At 40.0% G+C, this 12148-nt stretch overlaps 2 protein-coding genes and 1 long non-coding RNA gene across 8 annotated transcripts in view; 1 reads left to right on the top strand and 2 right to left on the bottom strand.

Annotated features, from left to right (window-relative positions):
* LOC147016459 (uncharacterized) overlaps window positions 1-12148 on the bottom strand; it is a 428934-nt gene that overhangs the window by 259855 nt on the left and 156931 nt on the right. The gene's annotated exons all lie outside the window — the stretch shown is intronic.
* LOC147016465 (uncharacterized) lies at window positions 48-5533 on the bottom strand. The gene is given in 4 exon segments (XM_085847696.1): window positions 48-2326; window positions 2907-3516; window positions 3518-4173; window positions 4175-5533. Coding segments are annotated over 4 exon segments (4068 nt in total). The 5' UTR covers window positions 5258-5533; the 3' UTR covers window positions 48-607.
* Window positions 5901-10408, top strand: LOC147016464 (uncharacterized). The gene is made up of 2 exons (XR_015049058.1): window positions 5901-8719; window positions 8817-10408. It is a non-coding gene; the product is annotated as an uncharacterized LOC147016464 (long non-coding RNA).

Here is a 12148-nt window from a genome sequence, read left to right as displayed (position 1 = left end):
AAATTTTGGCCATTCTTAAGTGTCAAATCCTGTACCAAGTCCAGTTAAGAACGGGTCAAAGGTCAGGGTCAGTGCTGTGGGGGGGGGTTAATTAGCATAATTAGGTACATGAATGAAACCAGCGCTAAATTGTTCATCTTTGGGGAGAAAATCAAGATCCGCCATTCTTAAGTGTCAACTCCTGTACTTGGTCTACTTAAGAACGCCCCTAATTAGCACTAATTACCACTTTAATTAGCATGGTTGAGTACAAAGATGGAATTCAGGTCAAAATGTCTATCAGACCACCCTGTCCATGGATTGGCCATTCTTAAGTGTCAACTCCTGTACCTTGTCCACTTAAGAACGGGGATAAAACCAATGAACAATATACATTATATATGCGAAAAAAAGAGTTTAATAAAATTTGAAACAAAATTACAACATGGACGAAAATGCGATAGTGACTGCTGATAATTGGTACTGAGTTGTAATGATCACTGAACTATATGAAATGACTAATGGAGTTATTTATAACTGTAGATTGATTGTATTGATGACATTAAAGAAGTCACAGGTTGTTGTGGTTGTTGTGCATCAGTCAACTGGTTGTTGTGCATTGTGTTCCTTAATCATCTTTTGTCCGGTCTGACTCATCATCCGATGAGACGGTCATGTTCTCCTCTTCGATACTTTCATCACCATTGAGCTCATCTTCCTCTGGAACCAGGGTGTCTGGCATCTCTGGCCCTTCATGCCAAATTGGCTGATAATATCCATTGTCAAAGTCCCAACCATTTGATTCCGTAGGGTGCTGTTGGATTTCGGCGACATCAGCATTCAGCCACATGTGAGCAACAAATGATGCACGTTTCATATGCATAATGAGCTCTGCCTCACATGGTGGAATGGCACTTGTGTTTCTGCCCTCAAGTTTCTCCAAGGGGTTCTTTGCTGTCGACTTTGGTCCATAACCCTTTTCAAACACCTTGTACCGATAACCATTGAGTGTCACCTTGCTGGTGTCCTTTGCACCATACATGATTGTGGTGAAAGTTTGCAGGGTCTTTCGAGTTTTTTGACTCAGTTCTGTTTCAGTCGGCAGGCTTTGGAATGCTTTCTGTGCCTCTTTATTCTTTTCCAGCTTAGCAAATGGTTTGACTTTGCCTTTGCGAACAAATGCCGCAGTGTAGTCACTGCCTGTGAACGCGTGGAATCCTGGCAATGCTGCACATATCTGAGGTCCAAGTAACTCATAGATGGTGGAAATTCTGATATATCTACGGTTATTCTTGGCTCCAGTTCCAACATCCATCCACGAGGGTGACTGAAACTTGCAACAGTGATACAACATTACGATTGCTATGTCTCTATCTGACGCACGAATGACTATGTCCCCTTGTTTCTCAGTACTGTCCACAGATTTTGCATGGAGACATATCTTCGTATCTGCCTCTTCGTGGTTGTTTCTAAGGTATTCAACGGAATCACGTCTGAGAACTCCATCGACGACTTCGTAGTGATAGCATTCTCCGGGAATGTCAAGATTGAGCTGACTGCTTCCGATGATCTGTTTGTATGCCTGGTCTTGCCATTCTCTCACTAGGAACTTGGGGAGCTGTCTCTTAAATTTCAGGGCATTGCTTAGATCTTTCGGTCGTTTTTGTTCTGGGCGAGTTATCAAAAACTCGCGGTCATCTGCTCCTCTCCTTCCCCGTTCCATGTCTTTCAAAGATGGCTGTGGGTAATCATCGAAGACTTGATGAACTTTCACACTCGACAGCGCCACTGTTTGAATCAGTATGCTTCTTGCGAGACCCCCATAGGTGGCTGGCTCATTTGGTGGTAGGGAATGGAGAAGAAATGGGCCAACGATAATCCAAGCGCGTTTGAATGCAGGACTGCATTCGGCATCATTCAGCTTTGACTCCAGTAATTTGAAGAGAACACTTTTTTCTGTTTTTGCCATAGTTCCATCTGTACTGCACATTGACAAAGGGACTGGTGTGAGTGGATATTCAAAAATGAACGGCAAGTCCAGATTCCTCTTGGTGGCTCGTACCACAAGGTGGCCCATCAGATCTCTAGTACCCTTCAGCTCCGATATTTTGTTGTTTTCTGTTCTTTGGTTCTTTGCACATCCATCTGAAAAGGTCTTCAGTTTTGCCTTTGTTATCTTCTCTTCAAACCTGTTGGGATCAGCAATGCAGGAATCCTGGAAATCTTGGTGGCGTGCTTGTCCCTCTTTTGGAATTATGAGCAGACTTTCACGAATCTCATCACTGGTCGCCTTCCCAGTGTTAATGTTGAACAGTTTCTTCTGTGATGCTTCTGTTTCGACTTCCATCTCAAAGGGATTGAGAGTCTTCTATTTGTTTCATGACCTTCTTCAAGTCGCGCATATCACGATCTATTCGTGCAGCTTGGAGTTCTGCAGCAACATCATCAATCACAATCAAACCTGCCATCTCTTGCACAAGGCTTATGAAAGAAGCCCTGGCAGATTTTGTTGCCATCCATCTCAAAGAGCAGTATAACTATTTGTGGCAGACGATATCCCTGTGAGGCGAGACGCTGCGTCAGCCTTGACCGTTTGCTCCAGAGTTAAATCGACAGGAACACGGCTGAAAGCATGGTCAGGTCTTCGGACAGTGAACCCACCTTTCTCAAGAATTTCTCGGAGTCCGGGGTGCGATTCGTCGATATTCATCAGGTCAAGCTGGAATTTTGTCAACCATCTGCAATCGTTGACATGGTTTGTAGCGAAGAAGAGGTCTATGACTGCAGTCAGTGTGAAGATGTATGGATCTATGTCATTTGTTCTGCTCGCTCTCTCCAGGTTGTGGAAAAGACGAATGTAATCCATGTACATCATCCAAAATCAAGCGGTGTAGCCATGTGTTCCAGATCTTGTTTCGTCTGTGTACTTGGTATAGGCAGTTTTTTCCAGTAACGAAGACATCTGAGGCACCGATTGACTCGAATGCAACTTCACCACTGTGTACACTGTTGATGAATTCCTCGAGTCGATCCTTTTCCTCGTAGGTCTTCATGAATGCCAAAAAGTGGAGGATCTCAAAGGCAAGGGCTAGTATTGGATGCAACCTTTTGCAGCGATTAAAATGTTTTCCTGATGGGAAGCCGTTCAGTGACCCTGGGGCAAGGACATCAGTATCAGTTAGCATGTCGGGTCCTCCTGAATCAGAGATGATTTTCCCGACCGCTATAAAAAATGCCATCTCAATGTGAAACACACCTGGCATTATGAAGACGTCATCAAATTGGGGCTTTTCTGTGGCTTGAATCTGCATGGCAGGTTTTGCCGCATTCAGGTCATACGTGATAATTCCAAATTTCGGCTCACACTCTTTGGCACATCTTTGGGCTGTGATGAGCGTCTCTTGTATGACATGAAGACGAGTGATTGGCTGTCTCAGGTTGGGAATGTATCTGACCTCTTGTTTTGGCAGCTTGTCTTCGTAGTTTTTGACATTATACCCGACCCACCTTGGAACCTTGCCTACATCTAGAGCATGACATCATCCACATCAGGTCCAAGTTTCTTGCAGCACCACTGACATCAGGGAGGTTGAAGACATCCACGTGCTTGTAACTGAAAACTGTTATTTTTGGTTTTTTACGATAGGGTTCCAGTGATGCCTCTTGTTGCTCCAGTGATCGTTTTTGACCCTTCCTGGTGCTTGGGACTATTGGCGGCAATGAGACGGACTCGCTTGGTTCAACTGACCTTGTTTCTTCTGATTCATCTTGTACATTCTGATACATTATTCCCATTGTATCATGTAGTGTGTCTGCACCAGATAATGTATTTGTCAACTCATCGAAGTTATCAAATGCAACACCCGTTGGCTTGTCTTTGATGGTTCCATCAGGACAGGACAGTCGCCTTTCTTGAAGTTGCTCTGCTGTTTCTGTTTCCAATTCCTCTAAGCTGTTGTAATTTATGCAGTGCCCAAATCGATTCAACACCTGCACAACCTTTTTACTACCTGCGACAGATTTCACAGCGACACCCAGTGCCACTTGCTTTGCTGGTTTGACTTTACCTCTCCGAGTAATGAAGAGGGCATCATCATAGGATGATTTAACGTGGCACATGACATGATCGGTACATTTTGTGGGATTTTGTCCACAGTACAAGGTGGTGAAGAGAGTACATAACAGAGGTGGGGGGGGATACATCACCTCCCTTCAGGTCATCTAAAGTAGGATTTTCGGGCAAATCCTTTTTTTGAACATCAAGTAGTAGTTTCCTGAGTATCAGAGCGGCCTTAGTCACAATTTGTTCATCATCGGAGGCATAGTCATATGCGACACGTACTGCGTCATCAGACAATTCAGAACCATACATTATCAATCCTAATTTCTTTCCGAGTGTTTTTTGAAAGTTAAGTTTGTCACCAAATTTTCCCTTCAAATTCCGAATTAGGCTTTGAGCGTTACTTAGAGGAGTTTCTGATGATGTATTGCACAAGTCCAAATACCTCGCATACACGGATGTAAGGAGTTCGGGCCTTTTGTTTCTGAGGACAAATTGCTCAACATATGCTTGAATATCATCAACAGCTGACGGGTTGGTGGTACTGGTCGATGGACTTTCGGCACTCTTCCTGTCACGATCGCGTACTCTGTTTGCCGACATCAGAAACGAACTCTTGCAAGAGTGATGATATTTCACTTCCTTGGCGACGAGGTCAATGCCACTGATTTTAGCATAATTTAATACCAAAGCCGCCTCCTGAATGCTTTGGCTCGCCTCGAGAGTTTCGCAAGCGCAAGCAACTTCAAGCCCACCCTTTTTGCGCTTTTTTGTGTTGCCACAAAACAAACATTGCGGTGGAAATATACCGGAAGTGGATGGCTTTTCATCTGAGGTTGCGGTTGCAGAACGTAAATGTGTTGTCGTAGAGGTACTCGCAGTGTCACCAATGTCGACAGGTGACTGGCTGGCTGAAACTGCAGTGAAGTTTTTATAACAGCGAACATGATATCCATCCTTTTCCCCTGGGCTTTCAGGTAGATCAAGAACGACATCGCGGTAGACTGAATTCTCGAAATTTCGTTTTTTACGCCTGTTTGATGCAGCTTTTTGTTCTGTGGCCCATTGTTGTTCACCGAATGGTAACACTTCAAGGCATGGCCTCTTTCCCGAACTCTGATGCGAATGAAGGATACAGTGTCTCTGAGGTGTCGGAACTGGGCTTGGGGTCTCAGTCCTGGCAATGTTAGGAGACCAATCAGGGTCTTGCATATCCATTGTCACTTATCTGAAAAGGCAATATTATTTGGGATAGAACAATGTTTGGGAAAGGTTTTTTTAAAGGAAACATTTTGTTTTTGCAATCAGCAAAATGAAATTTCTTGTGTTACCAGGTTTAATTAGGACATGGCGAAAATTAAAGTACCGGTAAATGGATTAAATTATATCAGGCCCAGAGACAGATATTGCGGATTAAAAATGTTTTTATAAACATGATAAAGGATGAGATGATCACATTTGACCCGTTCTTAAGTGGACGAGGTACAGGAGTTGACACTTAAGAATGGTAGATCTTAATTTTCACCTCAAAGATGAACAATTTAGTGCTGGTTTTGTTCAGGTCCCTAATTATGCTGATTAACCCCCCCCCCCCCCCCCGCAGCACTGACCCTGACCGTTGACCCGTTGTTAACTGGACTTGGTGCAGGATTTGACACTTGAGAATGGCTGAAACTTAGTCAGGGTACCCTACTGGATATTTTGGTGCAAGTCTCATTTTTGTACTCAATCATGCTTATTCGGGGCGTTCTTAAGTAGGCTAAGTACAGGAGTTGACACTTAAGAAAGGCGGATCTTTATTTCTACCTTCTAGGAGAAGATTTTGGCACTGGTTTCATTCATATACTCAATCATGCTAATTACCTTCGCATTCTGTGAAAGGTTATGTTTTGGTCGGCGTGTATTTATTTATTTATTTATTTATTTGTTTGTAATCTTGTGATTCGTATAACTCAAAAAGTATTAAACCGAATTGCATGAAATTTGGTGGGATGATTGGTTATTAGCCAGGAAGCATTCGATTAGATTTTGGGATCGTTCGGGTCAAAGGTCAAGGTCACGAAAAGGTCAAAATCGTCTTTTTACGATAACACGGTCAATTTTTATTCAATTTGCATGCAACTAATGCCAAAATGTTCAGAATTCAACGCCTCATCTTGTGATATGCAATATGACACAATGACGCCCATACTCTTGTTACCAGTTAGGGGTCAAAGGTCAGGGGGGTCACGACCTTGAAAAATATGCGGTTTTTGTCATAACGCAGTCAATTCTTGTCCGCTTTACATGAACCCAGCACCAAAATGTTCAGAATTTAATGCCCAATCTTGTGACACAATGACGTCATAACACATGTCACCGGTTGGGGTAAAATGTCGGGGGAGGGGGGGTCACGCCCTTGAAAAATATGCGGTTTTCGGCATAACTCAGTCAATTCTTATTCGATTTGCATGAAACCAGCATCAAACGAGATTACCTTCTCTTGTTGAAACGTTGTATTCACCGAGCTTGCTAGTGAAGACTCGCCAAAATGACGTGAGTTGATTATTGTTTAGTCCGTAGCCCCGGAAAGTCGGGGGGGGGGGGAGGTCATGACATTATAGATATGTGGTTTGTGTCATAAAACCATTCACATGAAACCAGTTCCCCACACTCATACCAAGAACAAAAAAAGTAGTGGCGGTGAAGGTATGCGCTCCAGGAGTGCCCGTTCGAATAAACTTGAATTTGGGGGTACTTTAAGTGGTCGCCCCCAGGAATGGTACGGGAGATGAAATTTAACAATTCCCGTTTGAGGGTCCCATGTTGTATCCCATCATATTCCAAGCCTCAAACCTTTTATACTCGCAATGCCAAACAAATCTCCATGGGCTCCTGGACTAATGCTTTTAACCACAGCAAACCGTGCATTTGAACAAGAAAAAATGCGTGTTTAACCACGACAATCCCCGCTTTTAACAATGACAAACGACACTTATTACCACACCTTCAACTGCGTGTTTAACCACGATGCTCCACGCTTTTCACTATGACAAAACAATTAACCACAGCAAACCGTGCAATTAAACATGACTAACCACGACAAGCCACGCTTTGAATCATGACAACCTGCGCTTTTAACCACAACAAACTGTGCTTATAACCATGACAACTAGCGCTTTTAACCACAACAAACCACCCTTTTAACCACGACAATCTGCGCTTTTCACCACAACAATCGGTGCTTTTAACCACTTCAAACCACGCTTTAAACCATGACAAACTGCGCTTTTAACCACAACAAACTGCTCTTTCAACCACAAGAAACTGCGCTTTTAACCACAACAAACTGCGCTTTTAACCACGCCAGTAGGGTAAGAATACTGATTCTGGCTCACTTTTCCCCATGGAAATGAATGGGGGATTTTCAGCGATTTATATTTTTTTTTCCCTAAAAATAAACCCCCCTTTTTATCCCAAGGTATATTTATTTGTCTCCCCTTTTAACCTGGAGGTTGAACCTCATTGAATTGAACACCTGGGGGTTGAACAGCTCACTCATTGAACCTATAAAGATTTGTTCATTCTCAAATTCCTTCAATAGTTTTATTTTTCTTTGCACAATAATCCCCATCTAAAATATTGACAAACAAAACATTTGAATCTTTATATTTTTTAAGATACCCCATTTGTGCCATTACGAAATGATAAACTTCTCTTAATGCTCTCATCTGACCACCTCCTGAGCCACAGGTTATTTTTTGTTAAGCCCCGCCCACTTTTCTTTAAGCCCCGCCCACTTTTGTTAAGCCCCGCCCACTTTCCACAAGGTATTCAATAATCCCCGCCCACTTTTCTTTAAGCCCCGCCCACTTTTGCTAAGCCCCGCCCACTTTTGCTAAGCTCCGCCCACTTTTCATAAGGTATTTTTTCTAAGCCACGCCCACTTTTCCTAAGCCCCGCCCACTTTTGCTATGCTCCGCCCACTTTTCGTAAGGTATTTTTTCTAAGCCACGCCCACTTTTCCTAAGCCCCGCCCACTTTTGCTAAGCTCCGCCCACTTTCCATAAGGTATTTTTTCTAAGCCACGCCCACTTTTCCTAAGCTCCGCCTACTTTTGCTAAGCCCCGCCCACTCTTACATCATTTTCAGTTCATCTCTGACTCACAAAGAAATCACTAGAAAATTACAGGATGTTATGGTTTTGAAAAATTTCCCAATGAAGGCTTGCCAAGGCTTGCCCAGGGAATTTCCAAAGGAAACCACACCCACCAGTCTTTCTCTATAAAAGCTTCAAACCCAGGCTCCATTTTAAACATTTGTTTTTGCTGGCAATGGTGTTCTGTGTGCTTGTCTCGAACTGTCTGTCTTCTATGGAACTAAACCTTCAAGTTGATGAACTGGATTCAAACCTCTTATCTATTGAGGTAAGATTTTTTATTTTCCTATTTTCAAACTTTGATTGAAGCATACTCATTTAATAATTAAATAACTTAATTAATACATTATTATTTTCTCTCACAGGAAATTGTGTCTGAAATACGAAATGAAAATACTGCTTTTGCTACAACTTGGGGGGAAATTGTTGGCTTGGTTGAAGACCTTGAGTGGGATGACTTTGGTGTTCCTTGGAACTCTCTGTCTTCTATGGAACTAAACCTTCAAGTTGATGAACTGGATTCAAACCTCTTATCTATTGAGGTAAGATTTTTTATTTTCCTATTTTCAAACTTTGATTGAAGCATACTCATTTAATAATTAAATAACTTAATTAATACATTATTATTTTCTCTCACAGGAAATTGTGTCTGAAATACGATATGAAAATACTGCTTTTGCTACAACTTGGGGCGAAATTGTTGGCTTGGTTGAAGACCTTATGAGCGATCAAGACCCACAGAACGAGTTTGTCCTTGATGACCCAACCAAAGAGTTATACCTTGGAGACCAGCAAAATCCTGAAAAAGAGTTTTACAGCAATAGTACTCATTGTGAGTTATCAAGACAATACCCACTGAACAAGTTATACCTTGATGAGCCAGAATACAAGTTTTACCTTGGAGACTCACAAATTTTGAAAAAATCAAGAAATGAGTTCTGCCTTGATGGTTTAAATAACTACCTTGGAGACTCAGGAAAAGGGTTCTGCCAAGATGGTTCTAAATATGGGGCCTACCTTGGAGACTCACAAATTTTGAAAAAATCAGTAAATGAGTTCTGCCTTGATGGTTTAAATAACTACCTTGGAGACTCAGGAAAAGGGTTCTGCCAAGATGGTTCTAAATATGGGGCCTACCTTGGAGACTCACAAATTTTGAAAAAATCAGTAAATGAGTTCTGCCTTGATGGTTTAAATAACTACCTTGGAGACTCAGGAAAAGGGTTCTGCCAAGATGGTTCTAAATATGGGTCCTACCTTGGAGACTCACAAATTTTGAAAAAATCAGTAAATGAGTTATCCTTAAGAGACTTTGTAAGTTGGTTTTACTTTGAATACTTGAAATGTGGGTTCTGGATTGATAACTCACAATGTGATACATATCTTGGAAACTCAACGGGAATGTGGTTATACCTTGAAGACTTGGAAAGTTGGGTTTATGTTGGACACTTGAAACTTTTTTGGGGGCTTTTATTTATTTATTTATTTATTTATTATTATTATTATTTTATTTATTTATATTTTGGAGACTTTTGGAGTTGCTATCACTCTTTGGGATCTAAACCTATCGATGTAGTTCTTTGTCGGATGGTGCTTGATGGGAGCAAGATCAAGAAAGTTCTGGGAAGAAAGTGCAGGCTTACTCCCCCTTTCTACGTCATCAAACCTGAAAGCCTTAAAAGACAATTGGAAGAAGAAAAAAAAAACGTAAAAAAAAATATATATATATATATATATAGGTGGAAATCTCATTTTGAAAAAGACATTGTGTTGGGGTTGAGATTTTGAATGTGAGGGTTGGGGTTGAGATTTTGAATGTGAGGGTTGGGACACACACACATACACATCAACAAACAAAAGTTAAGCCTTGACTATTCAGTTGAGGATTCTGTGTTTGGGGTTCACAGATCTAAGAACGTCCCCCTTGACACACATTATATACTGTTATACACCTCGGACTTGGCCCTCGAGTGTCCACAACGGTGTATAGTAGGAGGGAGTGAAGCGCCAACCTATTGCTCCCATTGCACACACACACAAACAAAAGTTAAACCTTGACTATTCAGTTGAGGATTCTGTGTTTGGGGTTCACAGATCTAAGAACGTCCCCCTTGACACACATTATATACTGTTATACACCTCGGACTTGTCCCTCTAGTGTCCACAAAGGTGTATTATCTGCTTAGTTTTGTCTTTTGTAATTCCTGTGAATAAAATGAACCTAAAATCTCTTCCCCTTCCAAATCATATATTTTATAAGTCCAAGGAACTGTATCTATTACATCAACAATTTTAAAAAGTTCTTTCGTCCATCGTTCAGTAAAACCCTTTTCAAAAAGAAATATTCTAATTGAACACCTAGTCAATGAACAGCTAAAAATCAAGTCAATGAAAAGAAAGAAAGAATCACAATTGAACATCCACTCAATGAACTGTTAATATTCTAATTGAACACCTACTCAATGAACTGTTAATATTCTAATTGAACACCTACTCAATGAACTGTTAATATTCTAATTGAACACCTACTCAATGAACTGTTAATATTCTAATCAATGAAAAGAAAGAAAGAATCCTAATTGAACACCTACTCAATGAACTGTTAATATTCTAATTGAACACCTACCCATCAAGTCAATGAAAAAGAAAGAAAAGAATCAAGATGAACACCTAGTTAATGAACAGAAAGAAAGAATCCATATGAACACCTACCCAATGAAAAAGAAATAATCTAATCAATAAACTGTTAATATTCCAATTGAACACCTAGTTAATGAACTGTTAATATATTCTAATTAAACACCTAGTTAATGTACAGAAAGAATCCATATGAACACCTACTCAATGAAAAAGAAATATTCTAATCAATGTACAGAAAGAAAGAATCCTAATTGAACATCTACTCATCTAATCAATGAAAAGAAAGAAAGAATCACAATTGAACATCTACTCAATAAACTGTTAATATATTCTAATTGAACACCTAATCAATAAACTGTTAATATATTCCAATTGAACACCTAGTTAATGTACAGAAAGAAAGAATCCATATGAACACCTACTCAATGAACAGCTAAAAATCAAGTCAATGAAAAAGAAAGAAAAGAATCAAGATGAACACCTAGTTAATGAACAGAAAGAAAGAATCCATATGAACACCTAGTTAATGTACAGAAAGAAAGAATCCATATGAACACCAAGTCAATGAAAAGAAAGAAAGAATCCTAATTGAACACCTAATCAATAAACTGTTAATATATTCCAATTGAACACCTACTCAATGAACAGAAAGAAAAGAATCAAGATGAACACCTACTAATCAAGTCAATGAAAAGAAAAGAATCAAGATGAACACCTACTAATCAAGTCAATGAAAAAGAAAGAAAAGAATCAAGATGAACACCTACTAATCAAGTCAATGAAAAAGAAAGAAAAGAATCAAGATGAACACCTAGTTAATGAACAGCTAAAAATCAAGATGAACACCTAGTTAATGAACAGAAAGAAAGAATCCATATGAACACCTAGTTAATGTACAGAAAGAAAAGAATCAAGATGAACACCTAGTTAATGTACAGAAAGAAAGAATCAAGATGAACACCTAGTTAATGAACAGCTAAAAATCAAGTCAATGAAAAAAGAAAGAAAAGAATCAAGATGAACACCTACTAATCAAGTCAATGAAAAAGAAAGAAAAGAATCAAGATGAACACCTAGTTAATGAACAGAAAGAAAGAATCCATATGAACACCTACTCAATGAAAAAGAAAGAAAGAATCCATATGAACACCTAGTTAATGAACTGTTAATATTCTAATTGAACACCTACTCAATGAAAAGAAAGAAAGAATCCTAATTGAACATCTACTCATCTAATCAATGAAAAGAAAGAAAGAATCCTAATTGAACACCAAGTCAATGAAAAAGAAAGAAAGAATCCTAATTGAACACCTACTCAATGAACTGTTAAT

The sequence above is a fragment of the Eptatretus burgeri genome, chromosome 11 (assembly GCF_056783735.1).
Source record: "Eptatretus burgeri isolate ZD-2024b chromosome 11, Ebu_testis_v1, whole genome shotgun sequence".
Lineage (NCBI taxonomy): Eukaryota > Metazoa > Chordata > Myxini > Myxiniformes > Myxinidae > Eptatretus > Eptatretus burgeri.
The sequence above is the reverse complement of the archived record's forward strand: the minus strand, read 5'-3'. Positions and strand labels throughout refer to the sequence as shown.